The sequence below is a fragment of the Sebastes fasciatus genome, chromosome 1, assembly GCF_043250625.1.
Source record: "Sebastes fasciatus isolate fSebFas1 chromosome 1, fSebFas1.pri, whole genome shotgun sequence".
NCBI lineage: Eukaryota > Metazoa > Chordata > Actinopteri > Perciformes > Sebastidae > Sebastes > Sebastes fasciatus.
Window position 1 is genome coordinate 21727644 of NC_133795.1, and position 25602 is coordinate 21753245.

The 25602-nt window shown below is 40.3% G+C and overlaps 4 protein-coding genes across 5 annotated transcripts in view; 3 read left to right on the forward strand and 1 right to left on the reverse strand.

Moving 5' to 3' along the window:
- LOC141768833 (zinc-binding protein A33-like) overlaps positions 1 to 25602 on the reverse strand; it is a 275021-nt gene that overhangs the window by 198288 nt on the left and 51131 nt on the right. The gene's annotated exons all lie outside the window — the stretch shown is intronic.
- LOC141768478 (zinc-binding protein A33-like) lies at positions 218 to 2506 on the forward strand. The gene is made up of 2 exons (XM_074636799.1): positions 218 to 389; positions 499 to 2506. Exon 2 carries the CDS (start codon positions 516 to 518, stop codon positions 1902 to 1904), a length of 1389 nt encoding a protein of 462 aa, XP_074492900.1. The 5' UTR covers positions 218 to 389; positions 499 to 515; the 3' UTR covers positions 1905 to 2506.
- On the forward strand, positions 6725 to 9522 carry LOC141768484 (nuclear factor 7, ovary-like). The gene is made up of 2 exons (XM_074636811.1): positions 6725 to 6859; positions 6969 to 9522. Exon 2 carries the CDS (start codon positions 6986 to 6988, stop codon positions 8372 to 8374), a length of 1389 nt encoding a protein of 462 aa, XP_074492912.1. The 5' UTR covers positions 6725 to 6859; positions 6969 to 6985; the 3' UTR covers positions 8375 to 9522.
- Positions 13075 to 14876, forward strand: LOC141768510 (nuclear factor 7, ovary-like). Its single transcript, XM_074636841.1, has 2 exons — positions 13075 to 13224; positions 13334 to 14876. The coding sequence occupies exon 2, from the start codon at positions 13351 to 13353 to the stop codon at positions 14737 to 14739; it is 1389 nt and encodes a 462-aa protein (XP_074492942.1). The 5' UTR covers positions 13075 to 13224; positions 13334 to 13350; the 3' UTR covers positions 14740 to 14876.

A 25602-nucleotide genomic window follows, 5' to 3' on the forward strand; every position in this document is an offset into this window, starting at 1 on the left:
CATCCTTCTGATTCAGGTGATGATCTGTTTGGAAGCGATTCTTCTCATAAACATAACTGTTGCAACAGCCTGCTGCACACTATCAGTCTACATGTCCTGCAATGAATAAGGACTTTAGATGAGTCACTCCTCTGTGTGCAGAAACATTCAGCAGAGGAAGTGTGACTAAAGCTCCACCCCTCACCAGACTCACCTGATAAACCAGACAGACCAGGAAACAGTTTGTTATTCTTCCTCACTAAAGAGAGTCACACAGACTGAAAACCAGACGATCAGATTCACCTTCAGAACAAACTAACAACTTCATCTGAGTGAGTTCATCTACAGGAGAGAAAAGTGGAAAACTACAACACTGCTGCTTCAACCTGCTGACGCTCCACACACTGAAGGTGAGTTTGACTAAAAACACGACTCAAAGTGAAGGTCAATGTCAGTGAAGCTAGTAGAGGAGGGAGGGGAGCCATGACTGACTGTACTTTCTGTCTGCTGTGTTTCCAGCTTCACTCAGAGACTAAATGGCTTCCAGATTAGAGGAGGATCTCTGCTGTCCGGTCTGTCATGACGTCTTTAGACATCCTGTTCTTTTGCCATGTAGCCACAGCTTCTGTAAAGACTGTCTGAAGAACTGGTGGAGAGAGAAACCAACACGTGAGTGTCCAATTTGTAAGAGGAGATCTTCAAAGGCAGAACCACCTTCTATGCTGGTGTTAAAGAACCTGTGTGAGACCTTCTTACAGGAGAGAGATCAGAGAGCTTCAGAGACTCTCTGCAGTCTGCACTCTGAGAAACTCAAACTCTTCTGTCTGGACCATCAGCAGCCAGTGTGTCACATCTGCAGAGATTCAGAAAAACACACCAACCACAGATTCAGACCCATCGATGAAGCTGCACGACAACACAAGAAGAAACTTCAGGAAACTCTGGAGCCCTTAAAGGAGAAGTTAAAGGTTTTTGAACAAGTTAAAGTGAAGTCTGATCAAACAGCAGAACACATGAAGGTCCAGGCCCGGAGCACAGAGAGGAAGATTAAGGAGCAGTTTAAGAAGCTTCACCAGTTTCTAGAAGAGGAAGAGGAGGCCAGGATCTCTGCACTGAGGGAGGAAGAGGAGCAGAAGAGTCAGATGATGAAGGAGAAGATGGAGGCTCTGAGCAGAGAGATAGCAGCTCTTTCAGACACATTCAGAGCCACAGAGGAGGAGCTGAGAGCTGAAGACGTCTCATTCCTGCACAACTACAAGGCTGCAGTGGAAAGAGTCCAGCAGCGCACCCTGCTGGAGGATCCACAGCTGCTCTCAGGAGCTCTGATAGACGAGGCCAAACACCTGGGCAACCTGACCTTCAACATCTGGAACAAGATGAAGGAGATGGTCTCCTACACTCCTCTGATTCTGGATCCAAACACTGCTCATCCAAAACTCATCCTGTCTGAAGATCTGACCAGTGTGAGACGAGGAGAGGAACAGCAGCTTCCTGATAATCCAGAGAGGTTTGATGAATACATCTCTGTCCTGGGCTCTGAGGGTTTTAACTCTGGGACTCACAGCTGGGATGTCGAGGTTGGAGACAGTACAAGCTGGTTTCTGGGTGTGTCAGCAGAGTCTGTCCAGAGGAAGGGACTCACACGGTCTGGATTATGGATAATAGGGTTCAGTGAAGGTAAATACGCAGCATGGTCACCACCAGCTCCACCCACTGATCTCAGAGTCAAGAAGAAGCTCCAGAGGATCAGAGTGAATCTGGACTGGAACAGAGGAAAGCTGTCGTTCTCTGATCCTGATACTAACACACACATACACACCTTCACACACACTTTCACTGAGAAGCTGTTTCCATTCATTTACACTGGTGATAGACTGAATATATTACCACTGAAGGTCTGTGTGACAGTGGAACAGAGCAGTTAAAGATAAAGAGCATGATCATATTTATATTAATGATGTTTATTTCTTAAGGGGGAAACTCTCTAAATTTAAGCTGCACCTGTCCTCCTGCTGACTCATTATTCCAAAGATATGTTTATTTTTGTTTCAGGTATTGTTTTATTATGTTTTTCTTTTCTTTTTATTATTTAGTTTGACAATCTGCTTTTTGTTTCTGTTGTCGACCTTTATTAAATTACATTACATTCATTTAGCTGACACTTTTATCCAAAGTGACTTACAATAAGTGCATTCAACCATATGGATACAACCCGAAAATGTCAATAATTATGCAATTACATCATCTTAATTAAATATGCTAAACTGCTTCAAGTGCTACATTTAGAAACAATAAGAGAGAAAGAAAGAGGGTTTTGTTTTTGTAAAATAATTTCACTCAGTATCTCTGATCTTTCTGTTTGGTTCGTTTACACTTTTCTTTTTTTATTGATACTGTGTCATTTTACTGTAAATTGTTGTTCATTTTGATTATTTTGACTTGTGTGTGTGGAGCCATGAAGACCAGCAAAGACTTTGTAGAAGTTGATGAGATCCAAATAAAGAAAAAATAATCAGTTAATCAATAACTGCATGTTTGAGCAGCCAATCATTGTTCACCAACAAACGTTATTTTAAATTGTAGTCCAGATTATTCCAGATTATTCCAAACATTAAAATCAATGTTTAATTACATGAAATGTTAACAATTTATACAATATATGTAATCATCCAAAAATATATGTACAATTCTCTATTTGATGCAACAATCAGTTCAGGTGACATTTTCCAAACATAAGAAAGCCGGAGGAGCAGCAGCCCGCATGGACAAAACCACATATAGACTTTTCTTTATGAATTTTATTTAGAAGAGATATTTTTAGACATGTTTTTACTGTTGATATACTCGTTTCTAGTTCACTTTAACACGACTCGTTCTCAATAAGAACTCTTAACGCAGTGAGCAACAAACAGGACAGAATGGGATGACCAGGTAGGTGGGTGGTTGAGGCGTGGCCCTGCTCCCAAACCAAAGGCCCAGTTCCAATCTGGACCCTACACCCTCCGGATCTCCGTTTGTAGTCACACTCACAGCTAAATGAAGCACCTTCTTTAAGGTGGAGGATATAAATGCAGTGGCAAGCTTTTGGACTAACTTCCCTCTCTAAAGCAAGGAAATAAAAAAATATATATCAGAATCAGAAATACTTTATTGATCCCCGGGGCGAGATTGAGTTATGTTTTGCTCCCATTCTAGATACATACAGTATATAGTATAACAGGAGTGAAAATAATGATGAAAAATAGGGTCTGTCATTAGGTGTGTAACAATGCAAGAATAGTATAAATAAATATGAATGTTAGTTTAAATGTATGTATAAATAAATGCAGTGTTAATACCAGATTGAAGCACAGATGGTTATACCTGCTGGGCATTTCTGCCTGTCACACCTCCGACGGTGCCATTGGGCCGGCTGCAGGGTCGTCAGCCGGGAGCCACCCTTCACTGAGGTTTCGCTCCATTAATCCCGGAACATCTCAAGGTGGTGGAGCAGCGACAGGGACGTCTCCCTGCCGCCCCCTGCAGCCAGCCTTAGGACCCTCCTTTTCCCCACGCCTTGTCCTTTCTACGAAACCAGAGCCAGAAGCTCCCTTGCTCAGCCTCCTCCGCAAGTTCTTTGAGCGCCTTTCTAAGCTTGGAGCCTGTGATCCCCAGGGACCTCAGGAGCCGCTGGGTGGATGTTCCAGCATAGCCTCTGCACCCGACTTCTACTGGACGGGTGACCGCCCTCCATCCTGCTTGAGTGCACTCTTCACTGCCAGCTCTGAGTACTTTTCCTTCTTTCTCTCGAAGGCAGCCTCTATCCCCTCTTCCCATGGGACAGTCAGCTCCGCCATGATAACCGTCCTTGTAGAGGTGGACCAGAGCACAATATCTGGCCGAAGGGATGTTAGTGTTATTTCATGCGGGAACTTTAACTGCCGGTCAAGGTCAGCTCTCATATTCCACTCGCCTCCAAGACACAGGAGAGACCGCCCCCTTGCACTGCTGCTCTGGCCTTTGCCCCCTTGCCGAACAAACTGGATCAGCCGCTGAGATGTTGCTGGGCTGGCCTTGTTTACTTGTAGCCCTCTTCTTCCATCTTTGTGACTTCGGAGATCACAAGGTCTTTCCTTTCCTTCTTCGATGCTTTGGACCACATCTTGGGTGCTGGTCCCCACCCAAACCCGGCCCTGCCTTGCTGCAGCTGCCCGACAATCTCCTGGTGTTTTAGGCGATTGATGGCCTGGTCGACTGCCTGAGTTACATCCCACTTGCGTCCTGTTCGAATTTGGACCTTGGTGTTTTGGACAGACGGGTCAGGTGAGTCTCTCAGCTCGAAGACAAGTCTCACCTTCTCCTGTCTGTAGCCTAGGTTGATGGATTTCAGTGGGAGCTTCAGGGTAAACCAGATTATTGAATTATTGCACAAAATTATTGTACTGTTAAGTCATTATTACACAGTTGAAGATATAAGAAATTATGGGGTTAAAAATAATAAATATATGTTGCATATATATATATATATATATATATATATATATATATATATATATATATATATATATATTAGGGATCGACCAATATGGTTTTTTTAGGACTGATACCGATTATTAGTAATCAAGGAGACCGATAACCGATATTTTGAACCGATATACATTTGCAGTAAAAATTAAAATCTTGGTGTCAAAAATGTGAATAACACAAAACTTCATCGAAATGCATTAAAGCACATGTTTAATTAAAAGAGAACTTTTCAACATTATCTTAAAACAAAAAGTGCAGGGAGGTCCCAGCTTCTTATAAAGTTAACTGAACATTTTAATAAATAAATAAACAATATCTCTCTGAAGTTTTATAAAGTGTAAAAATAAATAAAACTAGCAAAACTTAAATTTGTGCTGAAGTTTGAGTCTCAATTCAGCAGCAGCAGACTGTGGTGCAGAAAGCAGAGTTGCTCAGCCTGTTCTCCAGTGAGACGGCTTCTGTTCCTCAAATAAACTAGAATACTTCATGACCAATGATTACTAGAACTGGATATGTCCAATAGCAATAGAAGTGACTATTCAACTCTATGCAGTGTCTGTATGGATTAACACAGGCCTTATATTCAGTTCCATTACATTACATTAAACTGGGCCTCTCTAACAGCAAGATGTGACAGGAACTGGTTTCTGTTTATTTATAAAGCCCTTAACTTGCCATCATATATCACATTACATATTACTGATATTATAACACAACTGTCAAAAGTCAGAGCTGCTTCAGGACAGACTCAGTAACATTAGTTAGTTCATTCTCACTGTGCAATATCATTTTCCACTTGTGCAATTTTGTTAATAGTCTGTTTATTGTCAATACTGTATATACTGCTCCTATTTTTATACTTCCTTCTATTTAAATGGTTCATATTTTGTTATGCTTTGTTTAGCTCTTTTTTTTAATTGGTTAGCTGATGCTTCTTGTTTTTTGCACTTTCCCCTTTGCTGCTGTGCACTGCACATTTCCCCACTTTGGGACTAATAAATGAATATCTTATCTTATCTTATCTTAGTTAGTAACGTTAGTCCTGGTTGAGACTGAGAGGACCAGCTGATCAGATGTTTTGCTAGTCAGCTGGCTAAATTATGGATCAACGAATGAACGTATTGACGTTCGCTATCGCATTCAAGCTCTACGACGCTCCACATCATCTCACGTTGGTCATGTAAGCGTTCATGTAAAAACACAAACTCATACGGGTGAGGAATGTTATGTTTGCAAATCGGCAGCTAAAGCAAGTTTCAGTTCCACTGTGTAACTGGTAAACTAGACATGCTTGTTAGCATATAAATAGATCATAAGATCGTGGTGTTTCTGCAACTTCAGCATAAAGGATTGGGATGTTTATTGGAACTTACACAACAATATCTTCCGTGTTACCGAAAGGTCACGGTTCCGCTCACCGGAGCGGCTCCGTCTGTCTGTCTGTCTTGGTCTGCACGTCTGGGGCACGGTAACCCTCAGTGGTGATTGGCTAGTGCTCATGGCGTGTAACCAATCAGATAGTGCTGTGTGCGGGACATTGAGCCAGACTGCACAGTGGAGAGCGCTGACAGCAGGCTGACACAGAGAGGAGGCTGATCAGAGCCAAAGTAGCGCATTTCTAAATTAATTTATTTTATCGGTTCTCAGTTAAAAAACAATGCCGATACCGATAATCGGCAAAATGCTGAATATCTGCAGATAATATCGGCCACGCCGATAATCGGTCAATCCCTAATACATATATATATATATATATATATATATATATATATATGGCACTTAATATGGCGGACCCTCCACCTGAACGAAGTGGAAGTGGTTAGGGAGAGGGTGTAGGGGTTTGGAATTAGGCCTAAGTTATCTTGTTAACTTCATTAAGGGGTGCCATGAATATAAGAAAGGGGGACTATGGAAAATTTTAGGAATACTTTTTTCTTTACCTTCGATTAAACCAAATAATCAACTCACCATGGATCCAGAACTGTAGATCCATCCTTCTGATTCAGGAGATGATCTGTTTGGAAGCGATTCTTCTCATAAACATAACTGTTGCAACAGCCTGATGCACACTATCAGTCTACATATCCTGCAATGAATCAGGACTTTAGATGAGTCACTCCTCTGTGTGCAGCAACATTCAGCAGAGATCTGACTAAAGCTCCACCCCTCACCACTCACCTGATAAACCAGACAAACCAGGAAACAGTTTGTTATTCTTCCTCATTAAAGAGAGTCAACAAGACTGAAAACCAGACGATCAGATTCACCTTCAGAACAAACTAACAACTTCATCTGAGTGAGTTCATCTACAGGAGAGAAAAGTGGAAAACTACAACACTGCTGCTTCAACCTGCTGACGCTCCACACACTGAAGGTGAGTTTGACTAAAAACACGACTCAACCTGAAAGTAAATGTCAGTGAAGCTAGTAGAGGAGGGAGGGGAGCCATGACTGACTGTACTTTCTGTCTGCTGTGTTTTCAGCTTCACTCAGAGACAAAATGGCTTCAAGATCAGAGGAGGATCTCTGCTGTCCGGTCTGTCATGACGTCTTTAGAGATCCTGTTCTTCTGTCATGTAGCCACAGCTTCTGTAAAGACTGTCTGAAGAGATGGTGGAGAGAGAAACTAACACGTGAGTGTCCAGTTTGTAAGAGAAGATCTTCAAAGGCAGAACCACCTTGTATGCTGGTGTTAAAGAACCTGTGTGAGGCCTTCTTACAGGAGAGAGATCAGAGAGCTTCAGAGGCTCTCTGCAGTCTGCACTCTGAGAAACTCAAACTCTTCTGTCTGGACCATCAGCAGCCAGTGTGTCACATCTGCAGAGATTCAGAAAAACACACCAACCACAGATTCAGACCCATCGATGAAGCTGCACGACAACACAAGAAGGAACTTCAGGAAACTCTGGAGCCCTTAAAGGAGAAGTTAAAGGTTTTTGAACAAGTTAAAGTGAAGTCTGATCAAACAGCAGAACACATGAAGGTCCAGGCCCGACGCACAGAGAGTCAGATTAAGGAGCAGTTTAAGAAGCTTCACCAGTTTCTAGAAGAGGAAGAGGAGGCCAGGATCTCTGCTCTGAGGGAGGAAGAGGAGCAGAAGAGCCAGATGATGAAGGAGAAGATGGAGGCTCTGAGCAGAGAGATAGCAGCTCTTTCAGACACATTCAGAGCCACAGAGGAGGAGCTGAGAGCTGAAGACGTCTCATTCCTGCACAACTACAAGGCTGCAGTGGAAAGAGTGCAGCAGCGCCCCCTGCTGGAGGATCCACAGCTGCTCTCAGGAGCTCTGATAGACGAGGCCAAACACCTGGGCAACCTGACCTTCAACATCTGGAACAAGATGAAGGAGATGGTCTCCTACACTCCTCTGATTCTGGATCCAAACACTGCTCATCCATTAGTCATCCTGTCTGAAGATCTGACCAGTGTGAGAGGAGGAGAGGAACAGCAGCTTCCTGATAATCCAGAGAGGTTTGATAAACTCTTGTCTGTCCTGGGCTCTGAGGGCTTTAACTCTGGGACTCACAGCTGGGATGTCGAGGTTGGAGACAGTACAGGCTGGTTTCTGGGTGTGTCAGCAGAGTCTGTCCAGAGGAAGGGACTCATACAGTCTGGATTATTGATAATACAGTTCTATGAAGGTAAATACTCAGCATGGTCACCACCATATCCACCCACTGATCTCAGAGTCCAGAAGAAGCTCCAGAGGATCAGAGTGAATCTGGACTGGAACAGAGGAAAGCTGTCGTTCTCTGATCCTGATACTAATACACACATACACACCTTCACACACACTTTCACTGAGAAGCTGTTTCCATACATTAACAGTAGAGATAAACTGAATATATTACCACTGAAGGTCTGTGTGACAGTGGAACAGAGCAGTTAAAGATAAAGAGCATGATCATATTTATATTAATGATGTTTATTTCTTAAGGGGAAAACTCTCTGAATTTAAGCTGCACCTGTCCTCCTGCTGACTCATTATTCCAAAGATATGTTTATTTTTGTTTCAGGTATTGTTGTATTATGTTTTTCTTTTCTTTTTATGATTTAGTTTGACAATCTGCTTTTTGTTTCTGTTGTCGACCTTTATTAAATTACATTACATTCATTTAGCTGACACTTTTATCCAAAGTGACTTACAATAAGTGCATTCAACCATATGGATACAACCCAAAAATTGCAATAATTATGCGAGTACATCATCTTAATTAAATATGCTAAACTGCTTCAAGTGCTACATTTAGAAACAATAAGAGAGAAAGAAAGAGGGATTTGCTTTTGTAAAATAATTCCACTCAGTATCTCTGATCTTTCTGTTTGGTTCGTTTACACTTTTCTTTTTTTATCGATATTGTGTCATTTTACTGTAAATTGTTGTTCATTTTGATTATTTTGACTTGTGTGTGTGGAGCCATGAAGACCAGCAAAGACTTTGTAGAAGTTGATGAGATCCAAATAAAGAAAAAAGAATCAGTTCATCAATAACTGCATGTTTGAGCAGCCAATCATTGTTCACCAACAAACTTTATTTTAAATTGTAGTCCAGATTATTCCAGATTATTCAAAACATTAAAATCAATGTTTAATTACATGAAATGTTAACAATTTATACAATATATGTAATCATCCAAAAATATATGTACATTTCTCTATTTGATGCAACAACCAGTTCAGGTGACATTTTCCAAACAAGGAGAAAGCCGGAGGAGCAGCAGCCCGCATGGACAAAACCACATATAGACTTTTCTTGATGAATTTTATTTTGAAGAGATATTTTTAAACATGTTTTTACTGTTGATATACTCGTTTCTAGTTCACTTTAACACGACTCGTTCTCAATGAGAACTGTTAACGCAGTGAGCAACAAACAGGACAGAATGGGATGACCAGGTAGGTGGGTGGTTGAGGCGTGGCCCTGCTCCTAAACCAAAGGCCCAGTTCCAATCTGGACCCTACACCCTCCGGATCTCCGTTTGTAGTCACACTCACAGCTAAATGAAGCACCTTCTTTAAGGTGGAGGATATAAATGCAGTGGCAAGCTTTGGGACTAACTTCCCTCTGTAAAGCAAGGAAATAAAAAAATATATATCAGAATCAGAAATACTTTATTGATCCCCGGGGCGAGATTGAGATATGTTTTAATCCCATTCTAGATACATACAGTATATAGTATAACAAGAGTGCAAATAATGATGAAAAATAGGGTCTATCATTAGGTGTGTAAAAATGCAAGAATAGTATTAATAAATATGAATGTTAGTTTAAATGTATGTATAAATAAATGCAGTGTTAATACCAGAGTAAACCAGATTATTGAATTATTGCACTAAATTATTGTACTGTTAAGTCAGTATTACACAGTTGAAGATATAATAAATTATGTGGTTAAAAATAATAAATATATGTTGCATATAAATATATATATATATATTAGGGATCGACCGATATTTTTTTTCAGGACTGATACCGATTATTAGTAATCAAGGAGGCCGATAACCGATATTTTGAACCGATATACATTTGCAGTAAAAATTAAAATCTTGGTGTCAAAAATGGTAATAACACAAAACTTCATTGAAATGCATTAAAGCATATGTTTAATTAAAAGAGAACTTTTCAACATTATCTTAAAACAAAAAGTGCAGGGAGGTCCCAGCTTCTTATAAAGTTAACTGAACATTTAAATAAATAAATAAACAATATCTCTGAAGTTTTATAAAGTGTAAAAATAAATAAAACTAGCAAAACTTAAATTTGTGCTGAAGTTTGAGTCTCAATTCAGCAGCAGCAGACTGTGGTGCAGAAAGCAGAGTTGCTCAGCCTGTTCTCCAGTGAGACGGCTTCTGTTCCTCAAATAAACTAGAATACTTCATGACCAATGATTACTAGAACTGGATATGTCCAATAGCAATAGAAGTGACTATTCAACTCTATGCAGTGTCTGTATGGATTAACACAGGCCTTATATTCAGTTCCATTACATTACATTAAACTGGGCCTCTCTAACAGCAAGATGTGACAGGAACTGGTTTCTGTTTATTTATAAAGCCCTTAACTTGCCATCATATATCACATTACATATTACTGATATTATAACACAACTGTCAAAAGTCAGAGCTGCTTCAGGACAGACTCAGTAACATTAGTTAGTTCATTCTCACTGTGCAATATCATTTTCCACTTGTGCAATTTTGTTAATAGTCTGTTTATTGTCAATACTGTATATACTGCTCCTATTTTTATACTTCTATTTAAATGGTTCATATTTTGTTACACTTTGTTTAGCTCTTTCTTTACTGTGTTAGCTGATGCTTCTTGTTTTTTGCACTATCCCCTTTGCTGCTGTGCACTGCAAACTGTGGGACTAATAAATGAATATCTTATCTTATCTTATCTTAGTTAGTAACGTTAGTCCTGGTTGAGACTGAGAGGACCAGCTGATCAGATGTTTTGCTAGTCAGCTGGCTAAATTATGGATCAACTAATGAACGTATTGACGTTCGCTATCGCATTCAAGCTCTACGACGCTCCACATCATCTCACGTTGTTCATGTAAACGTTCATGTAAAAACACAAACTCATACGGGCGAGGAATGTTACGTTCGCAAATCAGCAGCTAAAGCAAGTTTCAGTTCCACTGTGTAACTGGTAAACTAGACATGCTTGTTAGCATATAAATAGATCATAAGATCGTGGTGTTTCTGCAACTTCAGCATAAAGGATTGGGATGTTTATTGGAACTTACACAACAATATCTTCCGTGTTACTGAAAGGTCACGGTTCCGCTCACCGGAGCGGCTCCGTCTGTCTGTCTGTCTTGGTCTGCACGTCTGAGGCACGGTAACCCTCAGTGTTGATTGGCTAGTGCTCATTGTGTGTAACCAATCAGATAGTGCTGTGGGCGGGACATTGAGCCAGACTGCACAGTGGAGAGCGCTGACAGCAGGCTGACACAGAGAGGAGGCTGATCAGAGACAAATTAGCGCATTTATAAATTAATTAATTTTATCGGTTAAAAAAATGCCGATACCGATAATCGGCAAAATGCTGAATATCGGCCGATAATATCGCCAAGGCCAATAATCGGTCGATCCCTAATACATATATATAAATATACAGTATATATATGCACATGTATAAATATTCAACACTTTATAATCAAATGAACATGTCTACCATTTTCTAGACTAGACAAGGGTATATTTGATCCTAAATACAATATGCAATATTTACTTTAAAGGGACTATTTGTAACTTTGTACGCGTATAAATGTAGCGGGTCGTCACACATGCGCGCTCGCATATACGCGTTCGCGTGTAGCCGCTGTACCCTCCTCCTTTGCCATCTCTCCTTCACTCAGACAGCTCAGCTCGCTCCACCTCTAGACGTGAACGCGCGCTCACTACACACTGCAGAAGAGTTAGTTTAGCTCTGAGAATATCTAGTGAATGTACAGGGAACGTTTGTGCTGAAATAACTGCTGCAGCTCCTCCAGACCAACAGAGGTTTTCCGTGTCTTGTGAAGTGACGGAGCTCTACAGAGATTTACGTTGTCTTCTCGTTACCGACCGGGTGCCGGTGTCTCCTCTGCTCTCTCCGGCTGCGGGCGGAGAGAGCAGGTAGACACGCTGCAGTACCCCGCTGCCTCAGCCTGCACTTAGGCAGGAAAAGCCAACACTAGGATCAGATCTAAATCATGTTCATGGAGAGACCTTCGTCTGGTCAGCTAACATTACTGCCAAGCAGCTGAAATATAGAGTGATATTGTGGTTTTAGCTGATGTGTGTCGCCTCACTGTTTTGAGTGATGCTCGTTCAGGTATATTGAGAGCGAGCAAGCTGACTTTCGTTGATTTCACGGCCACAGGTGTCGCTGTTAAGAAGCATTTCTGAAAGTTACAAATAGTCCCTTTAAGTTGATAACGTCTGTATGACAATAAAGTAGAATGAATTAAATGTCTCTCTTAGTTTGAGCAGTTTAAGAGTAAATGTTTGTAACGGTAGTCACATGGAACTTACATTGGAGCATGTTCCATGACGGACAAAAAACAGCGTTGCACTTAGTCAATAAGAGCAGCTGGTTAAGTCGTCATCCATGTAGACTTGCTATTGGAGGGTTTTATAACCCACTAATTGGTTTGGGGTGGCACTTCATATGGCGGACCCTCCACCTGAACGAAGTGGAAGTGGTTAAGGAGAGGGTGTAGGGGTTTGGAATTGGGACTAAGTTAACTCGTTAACTTCATTAAGGGGTGCCATGAATATAAGAAAGGGGGACTATGGAACATTTTAGGAATATTTTGTTCTCTACCTTCGATTAAACCGAATAATCAACTCACCACTGGATCCATCCTTCTGATTCAGGCGATGATCTGTTTGGAAGCGACTCATAAACATAACTGTTGCAACAGCCTGCTGCACACTATCAGTCTACATATCCTGCAATGAATCAGGACTTTGGATTGAGACACTCCTTTGTGTGCAGCAACATTCAGCAGAGGAAGTCTGACTAAAGCTCCACCCCTCACCAGACACACCTGAGCAACCAGACAAACCAGGAAACAGTTTGTTATTCTTCCTCATTAAAGAGAGTCACACAGACTGAAAACCAGACGATCAGATTCACCTTCAGAACAAACTAACAACTTCATCTGAGTGAGTTCATCTACAGGAGAGAAAAGTGGAAAACTACAACACTGCTGCTTCAACCTGCTGACGCTCCACACACTGAAGGTGAGTTTGACTAAAAACACGACTCAACCTGAAAGTAAATGTCAGTGAAGCTAGTAGAGGAGGGAGGGGAGCCATGACTGACTGTACTTTCTGTCTGCTGTGTTTTCAGCTTCACTCAGAGACTAAATGGCTTCCAGATCAGAGGAGGATCACTGCTGTCCGGTCTGTCATGACGTCTTTAGAGATCCTGTTCTTCTGTCATGTAGCCACAGCTTCTGTAAAGACTGTCTGAAGAGATGGTGGAGAGAGAAACTAACACGCGAGTGTCTAATTTGTAAGAGAAGATCTTCAAAGGTTGAACCACCTTGTAACCGGGTGTTAAAGAACCTGTGTGAGTCCTTCTTACAGGAGAGAGATCAGAGAGCTTCAGAGGCTCTCTGCAGTCTGCACTCTGAGAAACTCAAACTCTTCTGTGAGGACCATCAGCAGCCAGTGTGTCTCGTCTGCAGAGATTCAGAAAAACACACCAACCACAGATTCAGACCCATCGATGAAGCTGCACGACAACACAAGAAGGAACTTCAGGAAACTCTGGAGCCCTTAAAGGAGAAGTTAAAGGTTTTTGAACAAGTTAAAGTGAAGTCTGATCAAACAGCAGAACACATGAAGGTCCAGGCCCGACGCACAGAGAGGAAGATTAAGGAGCAGTTTAAGAAGCTTCACCAGTTTCTAGAAGAGGAAGAGGAGGCCAGGATCTCTGCTCTGAGGGAGGAAGAGGAGCAGAAGAGTCAGATGATGAAGGAGAAGATGGAGGCTCTGAGCAGAGAGATAGCAGCTCTTTCAGACACATTCAGAGCAACAGAGGAGGAGCTGAGAGCTGAAGACGTCTCATTCCTGCACAACTACAAGGCTGCAGTGGAAAGAGTCCAGCAGCGCCCCCTGCTGGAGGATCCACAGCTGCTCTCAGGAGCTCTGATAGACGAGGCCAAACACCTGGGCAACCTGACCTTCAACATCTGGAACAAGATGAAGGAGATGGTCTCCTACACTCCTCTGATTCTGGATCCAAACACTGCTCATCCAGAACTCATCCTGTCTGAAGATCTGACCAGTGTGAGAGAAGGAGAGGAACAGCAGCTTCCTGATAATCCAGAGAGGTTTGATGAACTCTGGTCTGTCCTGGGCTCTGAGGGCTTTAACTCTGGGACTCACAGCTGGGATGTCGAGGTTGGAGACAGTACATTCTGGTTACTGGGTGTGTTAGCAGAGTCTGTCCAGAGGAAGGGATTCATACAGTCTGGACTATGGAGAATACGGTTCTCTGAAGGTAAATACTCAGCACGGTCACCACCAGCTCCAGTCACTGATCTCAGAGTCAAGAAGAAGCTCCAGAGGATCAGAGTGAATCTGGACCGGAACAGAGGAAAGCTGTCGTTCTCTGATCCTGATACTAACACACACATACACACCTTCACACACACTTTCACTGAGAAGCTGTTTCCATTCATTCTCACTGGTGATAGACTGAATATATTACCACTGAAGGTCTGTGTGACAGTGAAACAGAGCAGTTAAAGATAAAGAGCATGATCATATTTATATTAATGATGTTTATTTCTTAAGGGGAAAACTCTCTGAATTTAAACTGCACCTGTCCTCCTGCTGACTCATTATTCCAAAGATATGTTTATTTTTGTTTCAGGTATTGTTTTATTATGTTTTTATTTTATTTTTATTATTTAGTTTGACAATCTGCTTTTTGTTTCTGTTGTCGACCTTTATTAAATTACATTACATTCATTTAGCTGACACTTTTATCCAAAGTGACTTACAATAAGTGCATTCAACCATATGGATACAACCCAAAAATTGCAATAATTATGCAATTACATTATCTTAATTAAATATGCTAAACTTCTTCAAGTGCTACATTTAGAAACAATAAGAGAGAAAGAAAGAGGGTTTTGTTTTTGTAAAATAATTTCACTCAGTATCTCTGATCTTTCTGTTTGGTTCGTTTACACTTTTCTTTTTTTATCGATACTGTGTCTTTTTACTGTAAATTGTTGTTCATTTTGATTATTTTGACTTGTGTGTGTGGAGCCATGAAGACCAGCAAAGACTTTGTAGAAGTTGATGAGATCCAAATAAAGAAAAAAGAATCAGTTTATCAATAACTGCATGTTTGAGCAGCCAATCATTGTTCACCAACAAACTTTATTTTAAATTGTAGTCCAGATTATTCCAAATTATTCAAAACATTAAAATCAATGTTTAATTACATGAACTGTTAACAATTTATACAATATATGTAATCATCCAAAAATATATGTACAATTCAATATTTGATGCAACAACTAGTTCAGGTGACATTTTCCAAACAAGGAGAAAGCCGGAGGAGCAGCAGCCCGCATGGACAAAACCACATATAGACTTTTCTTGATGAATTTTATTTTGAAGAGATATTTTTAGACATGTTTTTACTGTTGATATACTCGTTTCTAGTTCACTTTAACACGACTCGTTCTCAATGAGAACTGTTAACGCAGTGAGCAACAAACAGGACAGAATGGGATGACCAGGTAGGTGGGTGGTTGAGGCGTGGCCCTGCTCCCAAACCAAAGGCCCAGTTCCAATCTGGACCCTAGACCCTCCGGATCTCCGTTTGTAGTCACACTCACAGCTAAATGAAGCACCTTCTTTGAGGTGGAGGATATAAATGCAGTGGCAAGCTTTGGGACTAACTTCCCTCTCTAAAGCAAGGAAATAAAAAAATATATATCAGAATCAGAAATCCTTTATTGATCCCCGGGGCGAGATTGAGTTATGTTTTGCTCCCATTCTAGATACATACAGTATATAGTATAACAAGAGTACAAATAATGATGAAAAATAGGGTCTATCATTAGGTGTGTAAAAATGCAAGAATAGTATAAATAAATATGAATGTTAGTTTAAATGTATGTATAAATAAATGCAGTGTTAATACCAGAGTAAACCAGATTACTGAATTATTGCTCTAAATTATTGTACTGTTAAGTCAGTATTACACAGTTGAAGATATAAGAAATTATGGGGTTAAAAATAATAAATATATGTTGCATATATGTCAGTGGCGGCCGGCCAATAGAGGGCCACGGGGCCTGGCCCCACCCACCTTGAGCCACCATTTATATTAATTATAAAAATTCTAAAAATTCTAAAAATTGTCAATATGTGTGTTTTTGACCTATGGAATATACCCGTAATATTTGTAAAATAGGATAACTGCGCCAAATATCTGCTTTCCTCCTTGAACTCTCTGCTAGTGCACCTCTCAGCTGCTCTGCTGCACGTGCACTTTCTGGGGCCAAATGGATTTGGCCCAAGGAAGGCGGGTCTAATAAGCAGTACAGCCAATCACTGATTAAAGATATATGATTACAAGCATGAATGACATACAATTCATCCAATCAGCGCCGTAAAAAAGACTTCCGGGAGGGCCAAACTGATTTGGCCCATGGTGTGCGCGCGCACGTTCACGTGTGTCTCTCTCTGTTCTCGTCAGGGCTCATGTCAGTTCTCGCGTGATCTTGTCTTCTCGTCTCTCGCTTCTCTCCACTTCTCTTCTCTCACAGCCCATTTCCTTTATAAATGATCTGTCGTATGTTATATTAACATACTGAATTGTATGAATAAGATGTCCTTATGTCAGTGTTGGAATAAATGATAAAAATGTAACTGCAAAGTAGTAATGCGTTTTTGATACCTTTTTTTGCATTGAATCGTACTAGGATGTTTGTTGAAATTGATTGGCCCTACCCAAAAAAAAATCCACCAGCCGCCACTGATATATGTACATAAATATATACATATTAATGATCGACCAATATGTTTTTTTTTAGGACTGATAACGATTATTAGTAATCAAGGAGACCGATAACCGATATTTTGCAGTAAAAATTTAAATCTTGGTGTCAAAAATGTAAATAACACAAAACTTCATTGAAATGCATTAAAGCATATGTTTAATTAAAAGGGAACTTTTCAACATTATCTTAAAACTAAAAGTGCAGGGAGGTCCCAGGTTCTTATAAAGTTAACTGAACATTTTAATAAATAAATAAACAATATCTCTCTGAAGTTTTATAAAGTGTAAAAATAAATAAAACTAGCAAAACTTAAAGTTGTGCTGAAGTTTGAGTCTCAATTCAGCAGCAGCAGACTGTGGTGCAGAAAGCAGAGTTGCTCAGCCTGTTCTCCAGTGAGACGGCTTCTGTTCCTCAAATAAACTGGAATACTTCATGACCAATGATTACTAGAACTGGATATGTCCAATAGCAATAGAAGTGACTATTCAACTCTATGCAGTGTCTGTATGGATTAACACAGGCCTTATATTCAGTTCCATTACATTACATTAAACTGGGCCTCTCTAACAGCAAGATGTGACAGGTACTGGTTTCTGTCTATTTATAAAGCCCTTAACTTGCCATCATATATCACATTACATATTACTGATATTATAACACAACTGTCAAAAGTCAGAGCTGCTTCAGGACAGACTCAGTAACATTAGTTAGTTCATTCTCACTGTGCAATATCATTTTCCACTTGTTCAATTTTGTTAATAGTCTGTTTATTGTCAATACAGCGTTGGATTCATGTGGACGGAGGAACTTTTCTTTTGGACCAAGGCCAAGTGAAAAAAACGAACATAGTGAACTATTAGCAACAAACAAAACAACAACATGCCACCAAAGACAACCAAACAAAGCAGTGCAATCTCGGACGAGGAAATCGAAGAGATAAAGAAGGTGCTGAATTTTATGTCTGGAGAAATTGCAACTGTGTCTAAACAGCAAAAACTAATAATGGACTTGATGGGGGAAATTAAGGAGCTGAAGAGACAACATGCCGAGAAGGACAAGCGGATAACCCTCTTAGAGTGCCGGGTGGCGGACCTGGAGCAGTACTCCCGCATAAACGATGTGATCGTTAGCGGGTTGGAGACCAGGCCACGGTCATACGCCCGGGCGGTGACACCAGCGGACGGCGGGGGGCTCACCGAGCCCGACCAGGAGTCCCTCGAACAACAGGTGACGGCCTTCTTCAACAACAAAGGCATCTCCATCAACAACACCGACATCGAGTCACGCCACCCTCTCCCCCGGAGGAACAAGAGCGACAAACCGGCCTTAATAATCCGGTTTACCAACAGAAAGCACAAAAATACGCTGCTTAGACAAGGAGGGAAGCTAAAGGGGCCCGACGTTTATGTGAATGAACATCTTACAAAGAAAAATGCAGACATTGCCAGAAAGGCACGCTTTCTAAGAAAGCAGAGGAAAATTCAATCAACGTGGACTGCAAACTGTAAAGTGATCATCAAACTGAACGGGTCACCAGAGGAGGCCAGAGTTCTGGTTATTAGAGAAATTGAAGAATTGGACAAATACCAGTGACACCAGAACAACACAACAAGGTAATCATACCTGTCTGTGGAAAATGGGTTCTTGTGGAATTACATAACATTCACTGAACATTATCTGAACACAATATGCATGAACTGGAACTGGAAGATATTGATCCTGAAAATATTTTTTTTAACCATCTAAACAACACATGTTGCTACTACACCGATGAACAGTATAACAGCAATGTGAAGTCAGCTCAAGGAATGTCAATTATTCACTTTAACAGTAGAAGCTTATATGCTAATCACCAAAACATCAAAGAATACTTAGGTCAATTCACAAAACCATTCAATGTCATTGCAATATCTGAAACCTGGCTCAATTCTGAGAAAAAAGCAGATTTCGAGTTGAAAGGATATGAATTCAATTACATGAACAGGAAGAGCAAAAAAGGAGGGGGTGTGGCCCTGTACGTGAAAAATAGTCTGAAATATAAGATTTTAGAAAACATGTCAACCACTATTGATGATGTGATGGAATGCATCACTGTAGAGATCTGCATGGAAAACCAAAGAAATGTGATGGTCAGTTGTGTATACAGAGCACCAGGAGCCTGCATTGAAACTTTTAAAGACAGTATGGAGAGAATATTTGCCAAAACTAATCAGAAGGTTACATTCATTTGTGGGGACTTCAATATAGACCTGCTAAATCCTAACAAACACAAAATGACAGACGAATTTATTAACACAATGTATAGTATGAGTTTATATCCACTGATCACCAAACCAAGCAGAATAACAGCGCACTGTGCCACTCTAATCGACAATACATTTACAAATTACATGGAAAGTAGCTTAGTGAGCGGGCTGCTGATGAATGACATCAGTGACCATTTGCCAGTTTTTGTGATCCATGACTGTGATTGTGGAAAAGAGAAGGAGGACCATAAAATCAAATATAGGAGATTGAGAACAGAAGAATCCATAAATGCATTCAGAACCGAATTGCTCTCACAAAACTGGAAAACCCTCTATGAAGGAAATGATGTTGATGCAGCATATGAAACATTTCTAAATATATTTAAGTCATTATATGACAAAAAACTGTCCAATAAAACAAGATAACGCTAGGCATAATAATACAAACAGACCATGGATCACAAAGGGACTGCAAAATGCCTGTAAAAAAAAGAATACTCTATATAGACAATTCATAAAATGTAAAACTAAAGAGGCAGAACATAAATATAAGAAATACAAAAATAAATTAACTAATATTATGAGGATATGCAAGAAGGAATATTATACCAAATTACTAGAAAATAACAAAAACAATATCAAAGGCATATGGAATATATTAAACAGTATTATTAGAAACCGTTCGACTAGCTCAAGTTACCCTGAATATTTTATTGATAATGATAGGTCTTTAAATGATATGAATGATGTGGTTAATGGGTTTAATGAATTTTTTGTAAATGTGGGACCAAAGTTGGCAGGAAAAATCAACGACACGTCTCCAAAGGATGGGGAGGTTGTTGAAAGCAACATTGCAAGAAATTCAAACTCAATTTATCTCAAAGCTATAGACAGAAAATAAATCATAGACATAGTTAACAAGTGCAAGAATAAAACATCTATGGAATGGAATCGATATGACGCTAGTCAAGAAAGTCATTGACAGTATTGCAAACCCCCTAACCTACATCTGTAACTTATCATACACAACTGGCACATTTCCACATAAAATGAAAACTGCAAAAGTTATTCCACTATATAAAGCTGGGGACAAACATCATTTCACTAATTACAGGCCTGTATCTTTACTTTGCCAGTTCTCTAAAATATTGGAGAAACTGTTCATTGGAAGATTAGATAACTTCATTGAAAAGCACGCTTTACTGACAGACAGTCAATACGGGTTCAGAGCAAACAGATCAACAGCAATGGCATTAATGGAGCTAACAGAAGAAATAACCAGTTGTATTGATCACAAGAAGTATGTGGTAGGAGTATTTATAGATTTAAAAAAAGCATTTGACACCATTGATCATGATATATTATTCAATAAAATGGAAAGGTATGGTATAAGAGGGGTAGTGCTGAACTGGTTGAGAAGTTATATAGGAAACAGGCAGCAGTACGTGCAAATAGGGGACTACAAATCAACATGCTCAGGTATTACTTGTGGGGTCCCGCAGGGATCAGTATTGGGTCCAAAACTGTTTATTATGTATATACATGACATAGGTAGGGTATCAAGGACACTGAATTTAGTTTTATTTGCAGATGACACAAATATTTTTTGTTCTGGGGAAAATCTGCAGCAGCTTTTGGAGGTGGCCACATCAGAAATCAGAAAATTGCAACGGTGGTTTGACAGAAATAAATTGTCATTAAATTTGGACAAAACTAAATTTATGTTATTTGGAAACCAAAAAATAGACATACAAGTACAAATGATAATAGATGATGTGACTATTGAAAGAGTATATGTAAATACATTTCTGGGTGTAATACTGGACCACAAAATCTGCTGGAAACCTCAGATAAATTATGTAAGAACAAAGCTGGCAAAGAGCATAGCAGTCTTAGGGAAAACAAGACACATACTGGACCATAAATCACTGCACATTCTGTATTCTTCACTTGTATCACCATATCTGAATTACTGTGTAGAAGTTTGGGGTAACACTTATAAAAGCAACTTACAACCATTATGTATACTACAGAAGAGAGCAATCAGGATAGTAAATAATGTGGGATATAGGGAACACACGAACACACTGTTTTTGAAGTCACATGCATTGAAATTTATGGATTTGGTCAAATTTAAAACCGCAATAATTATGTTTAAAGCAAGACATAATTCACTTCCGGGCAATATTCAAAAAATGTTTTGTGACAGGGAGGGGGGTTATAATTGTAGGGACCTCACAAGACAAAGAGCCTTGGGGCCTATATGGGAAATCAGAAGCCTGATAACAGCAGGGACCCTAACTGCCAGCCTCTTGAAATCTGTCACCTAGGTGCTAGATTTCATTTTGAATCCAAACAAGGGCTCCCATTGGATGAGGCTAACAGGAAATGTGGGGTCTTTCCGGTGAAACGCCCACAATCTCACAGGAGATAAAAGCACGCCAACCTGAAGAATCAGCCCCTTTCCACTTCACGTTGCTACAGGAGGTACCCAACGCTGCCGCGTTCATCATAAGACCGAGCCACAGTTCCTGACCTCGCTGGACGAGTTAAGCTATTGTTGTGTCCATCAGACTTTGATATCATCCCTGCAGAAGGAAGAAACAGCCCGTCTTCACCAAGGAAGCCGAGGACCCCGTTCTTCACAAAAGGAAACGAGCGCACCGCCGTCTCCTTCATTTCTGGCTGCTTTCCCCTCCGCTGCCACACGGAGATCCAGCCCACGCCGTTCATCAGCTGACGAGCATCATAACGGCCGGTTATTGTCCGAGCCTGCGCGACGCCGCCGGACCAATTAACGACGATATACTCCACTATCGCTCCAAAGAAGCGATTCAAGTAAGAGGCTTGTGTCTGGGCAGAGACTAGTGAAATTGTATATTCCAATAAGTTAATAACTATTGTTGATTTATACTGAACGTACGGACCGCCGAGTCCGTCTGTTTGCTTTGTTTACTTTACTTGCTTTGCTTTGCTTTGCTTGTTTATTTTACTTGCTTTGCTTGTTTATTTTGCTTTGTTTACTGTTGCTGACTGTTTGATTACTGTGTGCTCCTTGTGTTAGCTTCTGCCAAAACGTGAATATCTGTAGCTGTAGTTTATTATTAAAAGACCAGCGCACGGCTGACAAACGTGAGTTTGCCTGCCGAGCTCCTGAGTAATAATAATCCGGCTATTACATCTCTCACGCGGCAGTGCGGTCGGTAAATTCTCATTTACCGACCGCGTGGGACTCACCTCCCGTTCGTGCGTAGTCGGTAATTTCCGTGGCGCTTCCGCCACCAGAGGAACTCCTCCCTCACGTGACGTAACCACTTACGTGGTGACGCCGCCTCGGGGTTTCTCTTGCTCCTCCCACACACACACACACACACACACACATAGACACGCTTCCTCACATAGGCTCACACACGTTCCCACCTTACCGATCACGTGGGACTTCACATCCCGTTTGTGCGTGGTCTGTAACGTTCGAGCAACTCCTCCCTCACGTGACATAACCACTTACGTGGTGACGCCACCTCGAGCTTTCCCTTTTGCTCCTCCTCCTCTCTCTCACACACACCTCCTCTCTCTCTCACACACACACACACACACACACACCTCCTCTCTCACACACACACACCTCTCTCTCACACACACACCTCCTCTCTTTCACACACACACCTCTCTCTCACACACACACCTCCTCTCTTTCACACACACACACACACACACACACACACACCTCCTCTCTTTCACACACACACACACACACACACACACACACCTTCTCTCGCTTTGTGTTTTGTTTAATTCTAGTTTAGTGCTTAGAGCTGCGTTGTAGAACATCCATTTGTTTATTAAAAGTGTTGTTAATTAGTAATTACTGCTGTAATAACTATTGATTTAGATTAATGTTGTTAGAGTGTTTATTGTTGATTGAGATCACTATATTTAAATAAATGGTCTTATTTTAAATAGCAGTTGTCTGTGTTTATTGTGCATTTATATTGTAGTAACAGCTGGTTATGAGAGTTAGTGCTCGGATTCACCCTTCACCGTTCATCTCCTAAATGTAAAGTAGTGATTAAATACTGGCATTTGGAGTGAACAATCCCCTTATGAGACTGGATTAACGTTTTGGTTATTGGTCCCTGATTCCAGGGTGGTGCCCCGTTCATTATTAATGTTTATTGATAATTCTTACTAATAATAATAATTCTATGAATATTATTTATTAATTAGCTAATAACCAAACCTGTTCCATTTGTAAATCCCCTACATATTTAAGAGGAAAATGTTATTTTAAAAAGCATTGTGTTCGTACAAAAAAGAAGACTATGTGTATTTCAGTCTGTGGGGTGGATTTGTGGAATGGTTTGGGTGATGGGTTGAAAGGGAGCACAAATATAAATCAATTTAAAAAGCTATACAAGAAAGATATTTTTTGGAGGTATATGGTTGAGGAAGAGTTGTGTTAAAGGTTGGTTATATACTTTTTAACTCCGGATGTAATTGTGGGTTGTAAATAAACTTGGGATGCTGTTCATACAGTATATTCAACTTGGGATGTAAATAAATCTGGGATAGTTTTTATATTATATTATATTATCATTCTATGATATATGAGTTAATAGAGGAGAAGTGAGAAAGGGGTAGGGTAATATAAGTTTTTCTTCTACCTACTCCTTTTCGGACACTATAACTCTTGTTTTGTTTGTTATTATTTTGTATCTGTTTTTATTTATTATATGTTCGAAATAAAGTCTTTCATTCATTCATTCATTCATTCATTGATTCAATACTGTATATACTGCTCCTATTTTTATACTTCCTTCTATTTAAATGGTTCATATTTTGTTACACTTTGTTTAGCTCTTTTTTACTGTGTTAGCTGATGCATCTTGTTTTTTGCACTATCCCCTTTGCTGCTGTGCACTGCACATTTCCCCACTTTGGGACTAATAAATGAATATCTTATCTTATCTTATCTTATCTTATCTTAGTTAGTAACGTTAGTCCTGGTTGAGACTGAGAGGACCAGCTGATCAGATGTTTTGCTAGTCAGATGGCTAAATTATGGATCAACGAATGAACGTATTGACACTCGCTATCGCATTCAAGCTCTACGACGCTCCACATCATCTCACGTTTTTCATGTAAACGTTCACGTAAAAACAACGACTCATACGGGTGAGGAATGTTACGTTTGCAAATCGGCAGCTAAAGCAAGTTTCAGTTCCACTGTGTAACTGGTAAACTAGACATGCTTGTTAGCATATAAATAGATCATAAGATCGTGGTGTTTCTGCAACTTCAGCATAAAGGATTGGGATGTTTATTGGAACTTACACAACAATATCTTCCGTGTTACCGAAAGGTCACGGTTCCGCTCACCGGAGCGGCTCCGTCTGTCTGTCTGTCTTGGTCTGCACGTCTGAGGCACGGTAACCCTCAGTGTTGATTGGTTAGTGCTCATTGTGTGTAACCAATCAGATAGTGCTGTGGGCGGGACATTGAGCCAGACTGCACAGTGGAGAGCGCTGACAGCAGGCTGACACAGAGAGGAGGCTGATCAGAGCCAAAGTAGCGCATTTATAAATGAATTCATTTTATCGGTTAAAAAAAATGCCGATACCGATAATCGGCAAAATGCTGAATATCGGCCGATAATATCGCCAAGGCCAATAATCGGTCGATCCCTAATATATATATATATATATATACAGTATATACACATGTATAAATATACAACACTTTATAATCAAATGAACATGTCTACCATTTTCTAGACTAGACAAAGATATATTTGATCCTAAATACAATATTTACTTGAAGTTGATAACGTCTGTATGACAATAAAGTAAAATAAATTAAATGTGTCTTAGTTGGAGCAGTTTAAGAGTAAATGTTTGTAACGGTAGTCACATGGAACTTACATTGGAGCATGTTCCATGAAGGACAAAAAACAGCGTTGCACTTAGTCAGTAAGAGCAGCTGGTTAAGTCGTCATCCATGTAGACTTACTATTGGAGGGTTTTATAACCCACTTCCACTCCCCGCTAATTGGTTTGGGGTGGCACTTCATATGGCGGACCCTCCACCTGAACGAAGTGGAAGTGGTTAAGGAGAGGGTGTAGGGGTTTGGAATTGGGCCTAAGTTAATTTGTTAACTTCATTAAGGGGTGCCATGAATATAAGAAAGGGGGACTATGGAACATTTTAGAAATATGTTTTTCTCTACCTTCGATTAAACCAAATAATCAACTCACCATGGATCCAGAACTGTAGATCCATCCTTCTGATTCAGGCGATGATCTGTTTGGAAGCAATTCCTCTCATAAACATAAATGTTGCAA